This window comes from Rattus rattus, chromosome 18, assembly GCF_011064425.1.
Source record: "Rattus rattus isolate New Zealand chromosome 18, Rrattus_CSIRO_v1, whole genome shotgun sequence".
NCBI classification, from domain to species: domain Eukaryota; kingdom Metazoa; phylum Chordata; class Mammalia; order Rodentia; family Muridae; genus Rattus; species Rattus rattus.
The window spans coordinates 8,283,532-8,301,120 of record NC_046171.1 but is presented as its reverse complement, the minus strand read 5'-3'; the positions used below and the strand labels follow the sequence as shown (position 1 = coordinate 8,301,120).

The following is a 17,589-nucleotide window of genomic DNA, read 5'->3' as shown; positions in this document are numbered from 1 at the left end:
GAGTGAAGGAAGCGGACGAGGAGGAGAGAGAAGAGGAGGGAGCAGGGCCATACCGGTTGAGGGCCGGGAATAAGGGGCACGGAGGAAGAGAGAGTGATGGGTGTTCGTCCCCCACGCCAGCCTGCGCAGCGGCTACCAGGGAGTGGCCTATCTCTGGGACAAGTTAGCAGCGGGTCCCCTCGCCCCCCAACCCAGTTGCCCCCTACTTCCCTGTTCTCTCCTTCAGTCCGTGGCCAGTCCTTATGTGGGCACCAGAGTCGATTAGCAAGGACCCCCTCCCCTTCCTCCTCCTCCTCCCAGCCCCCTCCCTTCTGCTCTCCTCCAGCCCCTTTCATCGGCTAGTCCATTCCCCTAATCCTGGCCCCCTCCCCTAATCCCCCCCATCCGACCCCAGGCCGGCTGCAGCTATTGTAAGGTGGAGAGAAGGGAGGGGAAAAAGAGAAAGGAGGGGTGGGGGAGGGCCACCTGTTCCAAGACCCCCTTCCAAGGCCAGACTGGACACCAGGATGGGGCCAAGAACAAATCACCCTTGGGGGCCATAAGGAACCCCGGGAATGGGGGGGGCATGACTGGTGCTGCAGAACCAATGAGAGGGGGTGGGAACAGAATCCCCTCCCTCTGAAAAGACCCAGAGTGTCACGCATACACAGTGACATCCACTCTTTCCTCTCACACCCGGCGGCGGGGGTTGCCCTGGGAGACCAGGCAGTGAAAAGGAACAATCCTTTGGAAAGGGGAGAGGGGGGGAGGTGGGGAAGGGTCTGAGGGCTTGGACACAAGAAGAACCGGAGGTGGCAGGGAAGAGGATTTGGAATTTATTAGGGTCACAAGCACCCCTGCCTTCCATATTCAGCATGCCTGAGCCACACACTGCCATCTCTTTTGTAGCCTGGGAACTTAGCGTCCTCATCAGCAGGAGGCCAGGCAGTGGTGGGGGAGTGAGCAGAGTCCGGCTTCCATCAGGCGGTTACATGAAAAGACCTCCTGAGAGGGGTTGAAGCATCGGGACAGGTGCATGGGTGGGGATGTAGGCACCCACTTCTGTCCCTGGTCTAAAGAAGGGATCTCTCTGCCCTTCAGGCTGCAGGGTCCCCTCACTTTCTCATACAGCCCGGGTTCTGTTTTCTGGTCCTCCTCCCCATGAAGGCCTCATACCACTGACTTCCACGGAGGCCCCTGTGATGTATCCACTGTCTTCTGATGCCAGGAACGCAACCACATCTGCTACATCTATGGGGATGGTGGGGGAAGGGCAGTCTCACTTCCTTAGATCCAGACTGGCTATATCCCCACTCCCCTCAAAAAAAACCCCAACCCCTAAACCTACACCAATCATTAATCCCTGTGCGACCTTTTCAAGACTATTACAGATTTAAGGCTCTGTTCAAGCCCCCTCAGATCCTTCTCCCAATCCATGCTCACCCTCAGGGTCCCCCATGTGTCCCAACGGAATCATTGCAGTTACCTGTAAAGAAACACGTGGGTAAAACTTTCTTTTATGGACTCCCTCCCACCCCTTACTTTTTCATCATCCTTCATTATGTACAAGCACTGTGCCCTTGACAGACTGCCCTCCACCCACAGCCTACCTTGTCCTTCACTTTCTCTGGCATTTTCTGGGTCATGGGCGTTGCAATGAACCCTGGGAGGACTGAGTTACATCGAATTCCATGACTGTGAGAGGAGGAATGGATGCTGACTCTGGGAAGGACACTGACCCTTCCCTTAGCAAGGTCCTCCCAAGGTATCCCCAGTCTGACCCACCGTCCAAGCTCCCGGGCTGCAGTCTGGGTGAGCCCAATCACTCCTGCTTTGGAGGACGCATAATTTGTTTGTCCAATATTCCCCACCTACAGTGAGTCAGAGACCCATAGTGAGTCAGGAGCCAGTACAGGGGAGCCGCTTCCCAGCGCCCACGTGGCTAGCTGGCCTGGCCCAACCCATCCTGACCTTTCCAACGATGCTACTAATGTTGATGATGGAGCCACGACCGCCACTGGACACCAATGCCTGGGCGGCAGCCTGAGTGACTAGGAAGGTGCCCTGGCACGAGAGGGTAACAAGGCTGGTAAGATCAGCTGGGGTGGCAGCTTTCCTCCAAGTACTTCCCCAGGCTGGGGGCGGGCACAAGTCACAGGTTTAGAGATCACCACCTTGAGGTTCACAGCTATGACTCTGTCCCAGTCTTCTTCTGACATGTGGAGCAGAAACTCATCGCGTGTGATGCCCGCACAGGACACAACGACAGATGGCGGGCGAAAAAAGCAGGCCTATGGGAGGGAGGGGGAGGCTAACGCCAAAGACCACAAAGGGCCGAGCTGAGGGGGTGTGCGGCGCGGAGCCCGGTTCACCTGCACTTGCTCCAGCAGGCGTTTGGCTGCGGGGCCCTCGGACACGTCCGCCTGGAAGGCAGCGTGCTTCCCGCGCGGCTCCCTGTCCTCGCTCCCTGGGTTTCCCAGCAGCCGCACCGTGTCCTGTGCCGCTGCCCCGTCCAGGTCGCAGGCGGCCACTGCGGCGCCCTCTGCCGCTAGGCGCACGCTGATCGCACGACCGATGCCGCTACCCGCACCTGAGATGGGAGAGTCCGCGGTAGGGGGAAACGGGCCGAGGTCAGAGGTCATGGGGCGCAAAGTTACTGAAACTCAGACAACAGGGCCAGGGACTCCAGGGGTGGCTCTCCCTGACATGGGCCGGGCACCCTAACCCACCCTGAGGGAACCCCTGAACCTGTGACCAGGGCCAGCGCGGAACGGAGCCGGAGCTGAGACGCCATGGCGGCTGCGGGTGGGCGTGCCCTGCGCCCAGGCCAATCCGAGCACGCCGGGGGTGTGGCTAGGCCCGGTCAGGGTCCAATGGAAACCCCACTAGCCGTAGGCCTTTGGCAGCCACCAGCACAACCTCCCACCACAGGGGCGTGACCACCCACTACCACTTGGGGACCTAGGGAGTCCAGGAAACAAGGGGCCCCTTCCCCCTCAAAAGACAAAAGGCTGCATGTAGGGCAGAAGATCCAAGTACTTTTATTTCTGGTAGTCGTTCCTCCCCACCCATTCAAACAGTGGTATAAAATGAGTAGAAACAAAAATCAGGCCATGACATTTTTCCAAGGAACATCACCCACCCCCTCAAATCAGGACACACGATTGATGTCTACCCCAGTCCTTCTGCCAGGCCTTCCCTGAAGCCATCACTAACCAGTTCAGAGGGAGATGGACCTTGGAGGACCCTTGTGTGGCATGCTGGTGCTGGGAAAACGTAGACTAGGGACCACCAGGTAGGCTACTGTCTCCCAGCCTTCTTCATGGTCCCATTTATTTCTCCAAAACCAACAACACTGCTGGGCTGTCTCCCACAGCATGGTCCCTCTGGCCTCTCATGCTCTGTGTGCCTCTCATACCTCTAAGGCCTCAAATACCAAAGATGCCATTCTCCAGGCTGAGCCTCCTGACAATGCACTGGCCAGGGTCCCAAATGCCTTTATTTTGGAGTTAGGGGTAGGACAGGTCACCCACCCCTCACTCAAGATGGGCAATCAGTACCATCATGGCAACGCCCCCCAGCAGCCCCAGCACCTCCAAGAGGGACTGTAACGGGGATGCCTCTCTCAGTAGCTCAGGTAGCACAGACACTGTTGCCACATAGATGAATCCACCTGCAGTGAATGGCAGAACCCAGCCGGGACCTGCACCACCAGCCACCTCACTGCCCACTGCCCCTCCCTCAGTGAGAAGGGCACAGGCTGTGCCTGCCAATGCTCCAATTGCAGTCAAGAGTTGCAGACGCATCGCCTGGAGGGCAGAAAGGAGAAAGACAGGATCATCAACAGCTAAAGGTTGGGGGACCAGTGGGGTACAGCTGTGTGGTGTCCATGTAAGGATAGGAGACAGAAAGTGAGGTGGGGAGATGGACCCATTGTAGTATCTGCTGCACCAACACCAGGGCAGGAGTCTGGGCCCCAGGCACCAGCACAGGAAGCAGAGGCAAGCAGCTGCCTGGGGCTCCCTGGCTAGTTAACATGTCAGCAATGAGACTGCCTCAGGACCACACCCAAGGCCCCCAGCCCCATACCAGCCTGGTAAAAATAAAGGGTCAAGGAGGGGGTACTAGAACAGACATCTCCTGAGAAACCGTAGGCCATCAGAGGCCCTTTCCAGGCTGTACTTATGGGAGGGTTGAGATTCGGAGATAAAGAAGCAACTTTCCCGGGTTCTAAAAGGCTGGATGGTAGTGTAGCTCGTGAGGAACCAATGGCAGGCTGTCAGCACCAACCTGTTTCTTGCTGCAGCCAGACTGGACCAAGATGGCAAAGTCCCCAACCTCATGAGGCACTTCATGCAGCAGGACTGTCATCGTGGTCAGGATCCCAAGCCCTCGGCCCCCACGGAAGGAAGCACCAATGGCCAGCCCGTCTGTGAAGTTGTGTGCCAAGTCAGCAGCCAGATTCAGGTACCCAGACACACGCAGGTCTTTTTGTAAATAGACAAAGGACAAAAACGATTGAAGGTGTCATCACCACCAGTCTTCGAGCTGTTTCGTGCATGCTCACACACGCATGCACACTCCATTTCCTAGAGCCCCACCGTCACCCACAGCAAACACTGAGAAACTCGGAGTGGTAAGCCCATTGACTCATCCCTTACCTGAGCCTGTTTTTTCTTCTTCAGGGTTCTGAGGTTTCACAGGGCCGTCTCTGGGCCCCGTGTTTCCTCCTCTCCTTTTCCGCAAGCCCCCTGCCTCCTTTTCATCCTCTGAACTGGGCTTTCCCTTTGAAGGGCACTCTGAGGGGGAACAGGAGTTGATCAGAGTGGGGAACAGAGCTTTTCCGTGTCCTGCTCCACCGGATGAGCCTGAGTGTGTTGTGTAGCAGGCAATGGGGGCGGGCTCACCATGCCTATCCCCGTGTGTGTGGCTGTGTCCATGAGCGTGGCTGTCTCCGTGCGCGTGGCTGTCTCCATGCCCGTGGCTGTGTCCGTGCCCTCCTTTCACGTGTCTCACAAACTTCTCCACCACAAGGAAGGCGACAATCCCACTGAGAACCCATAGCCCCACAGAGAGAATGGGGCCCTGGCCTGGGAATGGAGGCAGTGAGGCATGAAGGGAGATGCAGACTCAAATATAAGTGGTGAAGGAAGGGAAGAGGCAGACCTCTCCCAGCGTCCCAGTCCCTAACTCTTTCTCACCGCTGTGGGAGTGTCCGTGGCCAGGCTGTTCTGGAGTATGGTGCGAATGAGGTTCTGCGGGAAGAAGGGAAAAAGGACAGATGAGGGATGTGTACTTGAGAACTATTGGGAGACCTGGGATCATTAAAGAGGACGAACAAAACAGCTTGTGTTTCTGAGGTGGAGCCCACATGTCACTTACCCAAGGCGTGAGGGATGAGGTGGAGGAAGGCATCTCCCAGGAGCCCCCCAGAAGCAAAACTGAGCAGGATCTGGAGCAGAGAACGATGCCTGGGAGAGTTTGATTCCACAGGGATGAGGAAGAGCACGAAGAACGGAGCCGCGGAGATTAGCACTGTGGCCCCCAGTGCCTGGAGGAGAGTCAGAAAGCAAATATGGAGTCTTCCAACGATTAAGCACCAGTCCCTCTTCCCCACGTCCCCCGGGGACTCACATAGGCCCAGAGGGTGACAGTGTCCAGGTGGTGCTTGATGCCTGGAGCCCCAGCCTCCCTAGAGGCTCCATGGCTATGTCCATGTCCTCTGTGGTGGAGGCTATCGTGGGAGTGGCCATGGCTATGGCCATGGTGCACATCCTCCCGTGAATGTCCATGGTCGTGGCTGTGGGCATGCCCATGCCAGATGCTCTCATGAGTGTGGCCATGGCCATGGCTGTGGCCATGGTGGAAATCTTCATGTGAGTGTCCGTGGCTGTGGCCATGGAAGTCCTCTTCCACGTCTCTGTGCAGGTCACCATGACCCTCGTGTCCGGCTACCAGCAGCCCCAAAGCTGCCCAGGTCAGCAGTCCCACAGCCACCCAGTGGGGGTCCCGCAGGACCCTGGCCATCACGCTGACCAGAGGAACAGAGACGAGTCTACTTGACTCTCTACCTATGCGGGATCCGCTTCCCTTGAAGCCCTTCCGTCCACTCTATACCACTTGCTCCCCTCTTACATTGTTCCCAAGGCCAGTTCTCTTCATCCCCGACACCCTTCCTGGATGCAGCTCCCCCAAACCTCCCACCCCCCAACACCGCTCTAGCCTTTGATCCGCAACTTTACGGTCTCTCTGGGCCCTCGTCTCTATGGCTCAGTAGTTAGGGTAAAAGCATGGAAAGCGCCGTAAGGGAGCAGCAGGGAGTTCTCACCGGCTCCGGGATCCTCTCCGTTCTCGGTTTGCTGGGACGTGGCACTCGCGCCTCAAGCTCCCGCGAGATCCGGAAGTTCCCTCTTGCCTGCGCCCCGCTACCTTTACCAACATGGCGGCGCCCGGAGGACGGCGCGGCCACGGCCCCAGGGCGCATGCGCGCACCCGGGGGTTATCTGAGGGGACGGCGGGCGAGGTGGCTGACAGGCCGGCGGAGACCGCCTCCTCCGTTTCCATCTCGGCGAGGGGGCGGGAGCTCGAGGCGAGACTTCCCGTCTATACAAAGATGGCGGCCGCGTCGGTGCTGTCACCTCGGTGCCGAGCCGAGCGCGGCGCTTGAGTCGCGCTGCCACAGGCCGGAGCCCGCCCTCCTCGGCGGCTTCCTCGCGCCCCCTGAGTCCCCCGCTCTGCCCCCTGCGCGTCCCTGGCGCCTCTCCGGCTCCCCCACCCTCGGCCCCGGCGTCATGTCTTGGGCCACTCGTCCGCCCTTCCTCCCGCCGCGGCATGCCGCGGGGCAGTGTGGGCCGGTGGGGGTGAGAAAAGAGATGCATTGTGGGGTCGCGTCCCGGTGGCGGCGGCGGCGGCCCTGGCTGGATCCCGCGGCGGCGGCGGCCGGAGAGCAGCAAACCCTGGAGCCGGAGCCGGGGGAGGCTGGCCGGGACGGGATGGGCGACAGCGGGCGGGGTGAGTGTCCCGTGGGCCCGGGCCGGCGCCCCTCGCGCCCCCTCCCCGCTCTCCCGCCCCCTTGTTTGTAAACACGCGCCCTCTCCATCCCGAGGCCCAGCGCCCTCCCCCGGGGCGGGGCGCGGCGGGGGAGCTTCCGCCCTCCAGGTGCGGCGGCGCGGGGCCTGTGTGTGCGGTCTCGGGCGTGGGAAGGACACCATTCCCCTTGGGCTGGAGGACTCTGGGCCTTGGAAGGCTGAGCTTGCGCTCTGGGACCGGGTATATCTTCCATACTCTTCGCCCCGAATGTTCTAAGTTGGGAACGAGGGGTTCACTGGTGCACCTCCACGTGCTTCTTGACACCCCCCTCCCGAGGTCAGCTTGGGATGACCCAATAGGCTCCGCCTGAACTGCCTCCCTTTTTTTTTTTTGTCAACCGCCTCCTCTCCCAGCTTTTAGGAGTGAAATTGTTTGATGACTTGGTGTTTCTGAACTCTGGGGTTGTGGGCTGTGGTGGGTCGGGGAGAATTAAAAGTGTCCATTTGGGTGATCGAGAGACTCAACTTTCTCTTCTTGTCTCTCCTGTCTGTGTGTCTGTCTTGTATGTACCCACTTCTCAGATTCCCGAAGCCCAGACAGCTCCTCCCCAAATCCCCTTTCCCAGGGGATCCCTCCCTCTTCTCCTCCCGGTCCACCTCACACCCCTTCAGCACCTCCACCTCCAATGCCACCCCCTCCACTGGGCTCCCCCTTCCCAGTCATCAGTTCTTCCATGGGGTCTCCTGGCTTGCCCCCTCCGGCTCCCCCAGGATTCTCCGGGCCTGTCAGCAGCCCTCAGGTGAGAAGTTGTGACGCTTTCAATTCCTTGTTCTCAGCTTCTTACCCCCACCCCCACGCCTCATCTTTGGGTGAACTTCCCCATAACCCGTTGACTGTTCTGGTTCTCTAATCTAAGTAGGCCCATGGTCTCAGACTCCTTGCTCTCCCTGAAGGGAGTGGTCTTTTGGTGCATGATTCTCAGCTCTGTTTTGCAAACAAACAAAAACACTTCAGCCCAAAGGGAATATTTTTGTTGTCCTGTTCAGCTCACAGTGGCCTTCTACCCTCGTCCGTTCAATATGGCCTTCTAAGACGTGCCCTTCAGGGCCACTGTGTAGTGCAATTACAGAAGGTTAGATATCGTTCAGTCATGCCGCAGGAAACCCCTTTACGACAGGCTACAATGTCACCAGTACCCTCTGGGCTTGCTCACAAGTAGGAACTGGTTTTCCCAGGGTTGGGGATTAGCTCAGTGGTAGAGCACTTGCCTATGCGCAAGGTCCTGGGTTGGTCCTCAGCTGGGGGGGGGGGACTGGTTTCCCTGACATATGAGAGTTGCTTTCCAAATGAGTCTTCTGTGACTTCCCTATCTCCCCCATCCCAGATTAACTCCACAGTGTCGCTCCCTGGGGGTGGGTCTGGCCCCCCTGAAGATGTGAAGCCACCAGTCTTAGGGGTCCGGGGCCTGCACTGTCCACCCCCTCCAGGTGGCCCTGGGGCTGGCAAACGACTTTGTGCAATCTGCGGGGACCGAAGCTCAGGTATGGGGCTCAGCACAGCCGCAGAAGAAGAAAGAGCACAGGGGCTGTTTACCACTGCCTACGGGGTCCCCGAGGGTTCTTGAGGCAAGGCCAGGGCCAGGAGGCCTGTGGGACCTTCAGAGTCACATCGGACGCGGCGAGGGGTAGGAAAAGGGTTGGTACAGAGTTTCTGGTCAGAGGACTAAGTTGTCACATTTCTGGGTGAGACACAGGAAGGATTTAGACTTTGTTCCCTCTCTGGGCAGATTGTCCAGGAGGTCTCCATAAAACTTCCTTGCTGCCAAACCTCCCTGTTGTAGGCAAGCACTATGGGGTTTACAGCTGCGAGGGCTGCAAGGGTTTCTTCAAGCGCACCATTCGGAAGGACCTGACCTACTCATGCCGCGATAACAAAGACTGCACAGTGGACAAGCGCCAGCGGAATCGCTGTCAGTACTGTCGATATCAGAAGTGCCTGGCCACCGGCATGAAAAGGGAGGGTAAGGGCCTGCCCAAGGGCCTCACGGCTTCCTTGTCTGCGGGGCTGCGCTTGCTTTCTCCTCCAGGGGGCGCAGTTTGATTTCTCTTTCCTGTCCTCAGCTTGGTCCTCAGTACCTCAGTGTCTCTGTCTCTATCTTCATGGTCACGTCTCAGGGTTAATCCCACCTCCTAGCATAGTTTGGTCCTAGGGTGAGGTGACCTCTTCCCCAGGATGGGTCTCTTGTCTTCTCCACGTCACACAGCCCCTTCCTCCCTCTGACGCTGGGTCCTTTCTCTGGTCTCCCGGTCTCTCCCTGGACCCGGTTAAGCTACAATCACTGAAGAGGTCAGGACTTGGTGTCTCTCTTTTCCGTCTCCATATCTAGTGAAAGCTGACTCCTGGAATTCTATGAGACATTTTAGGGCTTATCTTGTCCAATTCCTGCTCTAAACAAGATGAGACTTAGCTCTCCTGGGGTCACACCGGCAGAGTGGTAGGACCGGCATCAGAACACACACCTTCCAGACTGGGCTCCGTCTACTGCTGCTCTGTGGTCAGCAGACCTTAGGTTTGCCCTCAGGAGTGTCTACAGTCAAATGCGGAACTGGCCACGGTATCTTTAGCCTCCTGGAAGCAGGAGCCCACGAGGCTAGTAAGACTGTCCAATGAGTGTCAAAGCTTGTGGGCGGTATTTTAGCACATCGTCGGCCTGTTTAAATGTGGACTCAGCCTTGATTCTTTACTCTTCTGTCTTATCTGCCTATTCACTTACTTATGTGAGTGTCTGTTTGCGGTGGTGGGGATAGAGCCCAGGGTCTGGTGAGTGCTAGGCAGATTTGCTTCTGGAGCATCCTAGCCGTTCATCCCCAATTACCTCCCTAGTCACTTTATCTCGAGCGACATTGGCTGAGAAGGCCCCCAGCAAGTTTCAGACCCTTCATAGCTGGCTTCTAATTTTGCATTTCTCCCCCCCACCAGCGGTACAGGAGGAGCGACAACGGGGGAAGGACAAAGACGGGGATGGGGATGGGGCTGGGGGAGCCCCCGAGGAGATGCCGGTGGACAGGATCCTGGAGGCAGAGCTTGCTGTGGAACAGAAGAGCGACCAAGGCGTTGAGGGCCCTGGGGGCACCGGGGGGAGTGGCAGCAGCGTGAGTGATGGGTTGATACTTTCTCTCTCGAGGTGGGGGTGGGGGAAGGAGGCTGGATGTGTTCCACCCCCCACGCCCCCCTTCTTTCAATCCCTCCTTACCTTGCCCTGAACTGAGAGGCCTTTAAGTGATCTGAGGTGAACCAGGGATGGAGGCTAACAGTCTTAGCACTTGGATAGACAGAGACAAGGGATCTCTAGGAGTTCAAGACCAGCCTGGTCTACATAGCAGGTTCCAGTGATAACCGCATGGGAGACTGTCTCAGAAAGCCTTGTCTCTGGTATGGGGTGAAAGCCCCTCCTCTGCTCCCACTGGACGGCCCAAGGTTGGTGTGGTCTCTGACTGCCATAAGAGAAGCTTGACTTGCACAGCTGTGTCCCGACAGGGAGCGACGGCGTAGAGAGGAGCAGAAAAGCTCTCAGGAGGGAGGTGTTTCCATCGCTCTCATGCATCTCATCCCATCTCCACAGCCAAATGACCCAGTGACTAACATCTGCCAGGCGGCTGACAAGCAGCTGTTCACGCTCGTGGAGTGGGCCAAGAGGATCCCGCACTTTTCCTCCCTACCTCTGGACGACCAGGTCATCCTGCTGCGGGCAGGTCAGTGACTGTGAATCTCTGACCTCGCCTCTTGGCCTTCAGTGACCCCAGTAGCGTTCATTCTCTTGCACATTCAGGGAGCCCAGCTGGCTACTTTGCCCCCTGTTGTCTTTGTACTTGGGTTCCCATGGCCTGGTGTCTGGCCGCTGACCCTCGGTGCCTTCTGGCCCCTAGGCTGGAATGAGCTCCTCATTGCGTCCTTCTCCCATCGGTCCATCGATGTCCGAGATGGCATCCTCCTGGCCACGGGTCTTCATGTGCACAGAAACTCAGCCCATTCTGCAGGCGTGGGAGCCATCTTTGATCGGTCAGTGGCCCTTGGCCAGTCTGGCTTGTGACTAGAAGGGGTGGAGCTATAGGCTGGTCCGTGTCCAAGGCTGGCTGAGCTGTGACCTTTGAGTGACCTGCAGGTCCCTCTCCAGGGTGCTGACAGAGCTAGTGTCCAAAATGCGTGACATGAGGATGGACAAGACCGAGCTTGGCTGCCTGCGGGCAATCATACTGTTTAACCCAGGTGAGAGGAGGCCGTCCAGCCTCAGCCCAGAAGTCTCAGCTGACCCTGAAAAGGCCACGTCACTGGTGCCTTCCCCTCTGACCCCACCCCACAAACCCAGTGGGCCTCATTTCCCTCATCCTGAGGGCCACACTGCATGTCTGTCTGTCCTGACTTGATTCACCTGCCGTCTTCCTCTTGTTCTTCCTCCTTTACCGTCCCAGACGCCAAGGGCCTCTCCAACCCTGGAGAGGTGGAGATCCTTCGGGAGAAGGTGTATGCCTCACTGGAGACCTACTGCAAGCAGAAGTATCCTGAGCAGCAGGGCCGGTGAGGGGCTGCGGGGCTGTGGCCACCTCGGAGGGTGAAGCAGGGCTATGTCCAGGGCCTGGGTGGTGCTGGCTCTCACTCCCTCCCACCCTCACCTCAGGTTTGCCAAGCTGCTACTACGTCTTCCTGCCCTGCGCTCCATCGGCCTCAAGTGTCTGGAGCACCTGTTCTTCTTCAAGCTCATTGGCGACACCCCCATTGACACCTTCCTCATGGAGATGCTCGAGGCTCCCCACCAGCTAGCCTGAGTCCGGATGCACACGGAGAGTGTCGCTGAGGAGGACTTGAGCCGGGCGGGGGCGAGAGCCATGGGACAGGTGCAGAGCAGGAGGGGACTTGCCCATCCTGCCAGGGGTCTGGCAACACTTAACAGGGTTTGCTTGGTCCCCAAGTCAGAGGGGACCCCAGATCCCTGTGACGACTACATGTCTACCTTCAGTGGCCTTGAGTCTCTGAATTTGCCGGGGTCTCCCATGGTGCGGGTGACTCCTCATCCTGACTCCCCAGCACCAAGCCCTGCCCTGCTCCCGGGACCCTGCCCCCTTCTCATTAGCCTCACTCCCTTCTGAAGAGTGGAACGGAGCTCCCCAGAAAGGGGTGTTGTGGGGCAGGCCCCCAAGCCGGTGGTCTTGGGAGGGAACAGGGCTCGGACAGCCCTTCAGCCTCCCAGGCTCGGCAGGTGGGGCAGAGGAGGGCCTGCCTCTGTCCTGTCAGCCCTTTCCACAGTACCTGCTGCAGTCAGACTGAAGAACAAAGAGGCTGTGAAGGGGCCGCTGAGGAGGAGGCCATTGCTATTTTTAATTTCCTGTGAGGAGAGACTGGGAGTTAGACTCAAAGAAGTACTGTACATCCCCAGGTTGACTTAAATGTCAGGGCTGGAGGTGGCATGTGGGCAAGGAGGCCCCTCAGGTGGTCTGTCCTGGAGCTGTCTGGGCTCTGCCTTTCTCATCTTCCCTGCAGCTCTGGACTGAGAGGCGGTGGCCCCTCCTTGCCCCACTCTTCCCTAATCCTCAGCACAGCTAGTCTGGGAACAGGGAGAATGTGGGGTGGCCAGCCTGCAGAGATGGGTGCTGGGCTGCATGGTTTTTGCCCTGGATCTCTTTTGGGGGGGGTCCCTCCCATCTTTCACTTGCACATAAAGTCGCTTTCCAGTTAAAATAGTCGTTTTCTGGACTGAGATAACTATGGGTGGTGGGCACCATGGCATCTAGGTATGGGGATATCCGGTGAGAAGCCCTGATGTGCTCCCTGGATGCTGCCACAGCCCGAGGTTCCCTGGGGCTGCAGAGGCGGTGCAGGGTGGGGGATACAAGGCGTGCTTTGTCGGGAGGGGGAGAGGGTGTGCCAGGTTGGGGGCGGGGCTGCCCAGGGAGGAGGGAGACCGGCTGCTTTTCAAAGGCGCCTTGTTTGCTGGTGCCCTCCCAGCGCCAGCGGGCGGCGGCGTCTTGCTCACTCCAGCTTTCACCCTGGCTTCACCGCAGGCTCCCAGCAGACCCGGCACTGTGCCCACCCTTAGGGGCACACTGGTCTCAGCGTTGCCCTCTTAGAACGGCCACGTCCCTGAGTGACCCCCTTTTGCCAGACTTTTCCAGCAGCATCGCCTGCCCCTGCTCCCCTTTTCATTCTGTTTTACTTAGTCCAGTACTTTTATCTTTTGGGGCGATTCGCAATTCACCCAACCCTGGGCTCTCTCCATTCCACAGGGCGCCCCCCACCTTTGGGTCGCTATCTATAGCTGGGTCTATAAACACCCCACCCAGGACTCCTCTGTAATTACATGTGGCAGGACGAGGGAAGTAATTATGGAGTCCTGATTATGAGTGGGCGTGGGACGGTCGCCTGTAGGCCCGCCCCTTATGTCCCACAGTGCCCTGAGCCCCTCCCTACACTCTGCAGAGGGGCTCTGGGTCCCCTAGGGCGGCAGCGGTGGTGTGAGAAGACCATAGGATCATAAAAGTGAAGGAAGGGGCTGGAGAAGATACATTCTGTTCCCTCAAATGCCATCTGAGGGTGCACACAGGCTGCCCAATCCCTCCAGAAGTAGGGGTGTACCATTCCAGGGCTAGCGAGTGAGGAAGGTTTCCAGCCCTCACACTCCCCTGCCCAGGTGGAAATCGGGGTGGGGTTTCCCCTCGGTTGCTGTGGGCGGGCGGCTAGAGGCGGGAGCTGGACCTGGGGGCGGGGGCGAGCTGGGGTCTTTGAGCTGCCAGGGTGGCCAGGGGCACACAGTAGCGGCCGCCGAGGAACAAGCAGCACTGACAAGCAGAGGTACCCCCGCAACGGGCACCTTGCTGCATGGAGCTGGGCCGCTGAAAGCTGCTGACATCCCAGGGTCCTGGTTCCGAGGCTCAGCTGGCTTCTGTCTACTGTCAGCACCAGGACTGCCTGGGATTCTGAGCCATGGAGCGGTGCAGCCGCTGCCACCGCCTCCTCCTGCTCCTACCTCTGGTGCTGGGTCTGAGTGCTGCCCCAGGATGGGCAGGTAAGAGGAGTCCTGCCTGGGTGTCAGTCAGCTGGAGGTTGTAGCATCTGCCTGGAAGGAACCTCTGATGCCTGGAGTAGGAGCGTCTGAGCCTTAGGAAAGGGATTTGGGCACCAGGTTTAGATGAAGGGCACAACACTTTGGTTCCCTGAGCCAATATAGGACCATCTCTTCCTCGAAATGACTGACGGAGGGCAGGTGATGCCAGCCAACAGGGACCACAGCCGAGAGCCTGAGTAGGCTGGTTTCCTTATTTGGGTCCTCAGAAGGACCTGAGATGGCCAGCCTGTTTTCTACAGGCTTCACTGATGTCGGTGGAGTAAATACCAGGGCTGATGGGTAAGGGAAACCGGGTGAACATCTGTAGGTTGGAGCCTAGAAGGCTAGGGAAGAAAGCAACAGCACTGTCCCATCCCCTTTGGGTCCCCCAACCCCTCCCTGTGCCCTGGATGCTGCCACGCGGCTGGCTCTAGGGAGCACAGGGGCTGGCTGCCAACAGGACGGCCACTGGACAGGCCGGGATCAGGTGTCTGAGGCCAGAGCCAACTCTTTGCATTCCTGCCCCTCCCCCTTCAGCCAGCAGGACTCCCATGGGACCCTGGTGTCCACCGACCCCATCTTTCCTTTTTTTTTTTTAAACCCCCAGAACGGAAAGTCTCCAAGAAAAGATTTGATAACTGGGTCTAAGCAGGAAGGAACCAGTTCCTCTCTCCTGGAATATATGTGTGTGTGTGTGTGTGTGTGTGTGTGTGTGTGTGTGTGTGTGTGTGTGTGTGTGTGTGTGTGTGTATGTGTGTATATGTGTGTGTGTGTGTGTGTGTGTGTGTGTGTGTGTGTGTGTGTGTAGCTGATTTTGTATAGCTCTCCATTATTCATGTTTTCTCTGCTCAAGAGAGAGAATAAGCAGAACAACAGTGTGAAGGATTTAGATTAGGCGAGGAAAGCAGAAAGACGAAGTACATGGTGTTTACAGAGTCTAGGTAGGGGCTGACCAAGGTAACTGTCTCCTATTTGGGAACTGAGTGGATGGAGGAGGGACTCCAAGAAGATGGGTAACTAAGAAGTCCTGAGAGTATAGGACAGTGGGGGCTCAAAGGGATAGATGGAGTGGCAGTGGGTCTAAGACAGTGGGGTTAGTATGTGGCTTGAGGTGGGTGGGCACAGTGTGGAACTGTCCTCCATCGGGCTTTGGTGGAGGGTGGGGACCTCCGAAGTCTCCTTTGCCTGGGGTCTCTGTGAGTCTCTGTGTCTCTGTCTCCCTCACCATACTCTCTCAAAGCTGCCCTTGTGTGTCAGTGTTTGCGAAGCTGCCACACTTTGGGGCCAGGCTCTCAGGGGCGAGGGGGGGGAAGGTCGCGGTTTCCTCAGCTCCTGAACTCAAAGGGCCTTTTCTCTCCTGCCTGCCCCACCTCATCCACCCCACCCGGCTCTGCTCTCCTGACTGCCCTGGCCTCTGCCCCTCCCCACACTTCTACCAACACTTTGCAAGCACTCTCAGTGGGAGTTCTCCACTGTGGAAGTGTGGGAGTGAGCGTTCCCTTTCCATCCAGTTTGGGCCCAGGAAGCTGAAATCTAAGGAGACCTGGCTGATGGCCTGCGACTTGAATCTGGATTCAGGTGGTGGGGGATGGCAGGGCAAGACTGAGGTTCCAGGTGTCGGGAGCTTGCCTGAGGTTTGGGCAAGAACTCTGATAGCATCTACAGATGTGTGGCTTGGGGCCCTGGACCTGCCCCTGGCCTGTGTGGAAGCTTCAGTTTCCCCTTCCCCCTCTCTGAACCCACTCGCCAAGTCTGAGGGCCAGGCTTCTGGCCACCTTACTCGTATAGTATATGCCCTTCCTTAGCTCAGGCAGAGTTGCCCCTGCCCCCACCTCAACCCAGTCTCTGTGGCAACTGGAAGATCTCTCTTCTACAGCCGCCTCTCTGCCTCCCCTGTGCCCAGGATGATCGATCATCCAGATGTTGTTTGTGCTAGAGACCAAGCAGATGCCAGGAAGCCAAAGACTGGGAGATACAGCAAGGGAGGGAGAGGGAGAGGGAGAAAGAGGGAAAGAGAAGGGTGAACGGTGTTGGGGAGATGGGCAAACTGAAGAGAGGGTGTGGGAGGGTCCAGCAGGTGCACAGTCGGCAGCAGGGGCAGAGGGCAGGGGAGACAGACGAGAAGGGAATCAAAGTGAGATTAGCAGAGATTCCCAGCTGAAAGACCCAGATGGTGGGTCTGAGACGCAGGTGCTGGGAGAAGGAGGGGAAAGAGCATGGAGTAGTTGCATGCCAGCCGGCTAGGTGTGCCTCCCCTCTGAGTCACCTTGCCTCCCATCCATATAGGTCCCTTTAGGAGAATGTAAGGGAGATGGAGATCTGGGCATTCCCCATTTAGACCTTCCTAGTGTTCTAACTCCCAACTCTAACCCCGACTCTCCCAGGTGCACCCTCTGTGGATGTGCTACGTGCCCTGAGGTTCCCCTCCCTTCCCGATGGTGTTCGGAAATCAAAAGGGGTCTGTCCAGCTGATGTGGCTTACCGTGTGGCACGACCTGCCCAGCTCAGCGCACCCACACGCCAGCTCTTCCCAGGTTTGGTCAGCAAGATGGAGGAGGTGGTGAGATGAGGTTTGGGATCTCTCCACCTCTCACTCTGTGTGTCTGTGTGTCTGTCTGTCTGTCTGTCTGTCTCTGGTACCAGGAGGCTTTCCCAAAGATTTCTCTCTGCTGACTGTTGTCCGGACCCGCCCTGGCCTCCAAGCTCCCCTCCTGACTCTATACAGTGCCCAGGGAGTCCAGCAACTGGGCCTGGAGCTCGGTCGTCCAGTCCGCTTTCTCTATGAGGACCAGAGGGGACGGCCACAAGCCTCCGCTCAGCCCATCTTCCGAGGCCTGAGCCTTGCCGATGGCAAGTAAGTCACTTTGTCCCTTTGGCCTGCCTGACCCACACCCTCGGCGGAAAGTGACCCCACAGCTCCCTCACTTTAGAAACTGAAGACCTCTACTGGACCTTTGGGCACACTTGGCCACCTCCTGAACCTGTCACTTCTTGATCAGTGTCTGGGTCTCAGAGACAGTGTCTGGGAATTGGAATAAAAAGATACTCACTGGTACACTGGGAAAGTCACGTAACTTTTTTGACCCTCGGTTCCCATGTCTGTAAGACAAAGATCATCACATCTGACAGCCCAACTAGAAAATGCTTGCTGGCGTCCACGATGTATTGCTTGATTAGCGCCTGTACGTATGCCCATGTATCACGTGTGTGCTGGTATGCGTGCCAGATGGTGTCAGATCCCCAGGGACTAGAGTTACAGGGACTTGCGAACCACCATATAGGTGCTGGGATTTAAACCCAGACCCTTGGGATTTAAACCCAAGTGCTCTTAACCCTTGAGCCATCTCTCCAGCCCCACAATTGTGATTCCCTTTTTAAAAAATAGATTTATTTATTTATTATATATGGGTATACTATAGCCTGTCTTCAGACACACCAGAAGAGGGCATCTGATCCCATTACAGATGGTTGCGAGCCACCATGTG

At 57.7% G+C, this 17,589-nt stretch overlaps 5 protein-coding genes and 1 pseudogene across 12 annotated transcripts in view; 2 read left to right on the top strand and 4 right to left on the bottom strand.

Moving 5' to 3' along the window:
• LOC116887415 overlaps positions 1 to 17,589 on the bottom strand; it is a 496,132-nt pseudogene that overhangs the window by 70,658 nt on the left and 407,885 nt on the right.
• The window catches only part of LOC116887417 (RT1 class I histocompatibility antigen, AA alpha chain-like), a 431,868-nt gene that overhangs the window by 20,815 nt on the left and 393,464 nt on the right, over positions 1 to 17,589 (bottom strand). The window lies entirely within an intron of this gene.
• Hsd17b8 (hydroxysteroid 17-beta dehydrogenase 8) lies at positions 793 to 2,820 on the bottom strand. Of its 6 annotated transcripts, XM_032889036.1 has the most exons (9): positions 2,728 to 2,820; positions 2,352 to 2,569; positions 2,154 to 2,270; positions 1,951 to 2,043; positions 1,765 to 1,850; positions 1,590 to 1,674; positions 1,423 to 1,465; positions 1,156 to 1,230; positions 793 to 984 (listed from the first exon to the last, which is right to left on the bottom strand). In XM_032889036.1, the coding sequence occupies exons 1-9, from the start codon at positions 2,771 to 2,773 to the stop codon at positions 968 to 970; spliced, it is 780 nt and encodes a 259-aa protein (XP_032744927.1). In that variant the 5' UTR covers positions 2,774 to 2,820; the 3' UTR covers positions 793 to 967. The 6 variants fall into 6 exon arrangements, 5 of the variants coding, with proteins under 5 accessions (XP_032744927.1, XP_032744924.1, XP_032744926.1 ...); XM_032889033.1 differs by having other exon boundaries at positions 793 to 1,230; XM_032889035.1 differs by lacking the exon at positions 2,728 to 2,820 and having other exon boundaries at positions 2,352 to 2,702.
• Positions 2,998 to 6,492, bottom strand: Slc39a7 (solute carrier family 39 member 7). The gene is made up of 8 exons (XM_032889054.1): positions 6,308 to 6,492; positions 5,614 to 6,010; positions 5,362 to 5,530; positions 5,181 to 5,234; positions 4,887 to 5,069; positions 4,641 to 4,778; positions 4,270 to 4,466; positions 2,998 to 3,788 (listed from the first exon to the last, which is right to left on the bottom strand). Exons 1-8 carry the CDS (start codon positions 6,418 to 6,420, stop codon positions 3,516 to 3,518), a joined length of 1,524 nt encoding a protein of 507 aa, XP_032744945.1. The 5' UTR covers positions 6,421 to 6,492; the 3' UTR covers positions 2,998 to 3,515.
• On the top strand, positions 6,604 to 12,743 carry Rxrb (retinoid X receptor beta). Of its 3 annotated transcripts, none has more exons than XM_032889001.1 (10): positions 6,604 to 6,990; positions 7,590 to 7,807; positions 8,393 to 8,549; positions 8,849 to 9,028; positions 9,988 to 10,160; positions 10,631 to 10,760; positions 10,935 to 11,067; positions 11,171 to 11,274; positions 11,478 to 11,583; positions 11,684 to 12,743. In XM_032889001.1, the coding sequence occupies exons 1-10, from the start codon at positions 6,771 to 6,773 to the stop codon at positions 11,829 to 11,831; spliced, it is 1,569 nt and encodes a 522-aa protein (XP_032744892.1). In that variant the 5' UTR covers positions 6,604 to 6,770; the 3' UTR covers positions 11,832 to 12,743. The 3 variants fall into 3 exon arrangements, with proteins under 3 accessions (XP_032744892.1, XP_032744893.1, XP_032744894.1); XM_032889002.1 differs by having other exon boundaries at positions 6,605 to 6,990; positions 11,183 to 11,274; XM_032889003.1 differs by lacking the exon at positions 6,604 to 6,990 and adding an exon at positions 7,047 to 7,248.
• The window catches only part of Col11a2 (collagen type XI alpha 2 chain), a 29,261-nt gene continuing 25,437 nt past the window's right edge, over positions 13,766 to 17,589 (top strand). The window contains 3 exon segments of the mRNA XM_032889051.1: positions 13,766 to 14,065; positions 16,489 to 16,638; positions 16,748 to 16,958. Coding sequence (XP_032744942.1) covers positions 13,984 to 14,065; positions 16,489 to 16,638; positions 16,748 to 16,958 — 443 coding nt within the window. The 5' untranslated portion in view covers positions 13,766 to 13,983.

Bases quoted from the DNA above. Each gene is read 5' to 3' on its own strand.
- Slc39a7 (XM_032889054.1), bottom strand. From the start codon at position 6,420: ATGTTGGTAAAGGTAGCGGGGCGCAGGCAAGAGGGAACTTCCGGATCT. The intron at 5,531-5,613 runs GTGAGTCCCCGG...ACTCTCCTCCAG, and splicing joins CTGTCACCCTCTGGGCCTAT to GCACTGGGGGCCACAGTGCT. The intron at 3,789-4,269 runs GTTGGTGCTGAC...TCTGCCCTCCAG, and splicing joins CTGGCTGCAGCAAGAAACAG to GCGATGCGTCTGCAACTCTT.
- Hsd17b8 (XM_032889032.1), bottom strand. From the start codon at position 2,621: ATGACCTCTGACCTCGGCCCGTTTCCCCCTACCGCGGACTCTCCCATC. The intron at 2,271-2,351 runs GTGAACCGGGCT...TCCCTCCCATAG, and splicing joins GCCTGCTGGAGCAAGTGCAG to GCCTGCTTTTTTCGCCCGCC. The intron at 2,044-2,153 runs GTGGTGATCTCT...CTCTCGTGCCAG, and splicing joins TCATAGCTGTGAACCTCAAG to GGCACCTTCCTAGTCACTCA.
- Rxrb (XM_032889001.1), top strand. From the start codon at position 6,771: ATGTCTTGGGCCACTCGTCCGCCCTTCCTCCCGCCGCGGCATGCCGCG. The intron at 7,808-8,392 runs GTGAGAAGTTGT...CCCCCATCCCAG, and splicing joins GGCCTGTCAGCAGCCCTCAG to ATTAACTCCACAGTGTCGCT. The intron at 11,584-11,683 runs GTGAGGGGCTGC...CCCTCACCTCAG, and splicing joins TATCCTGAGCAGCAGGGCCG to GTTTGCCAAGCTGCTACTAC.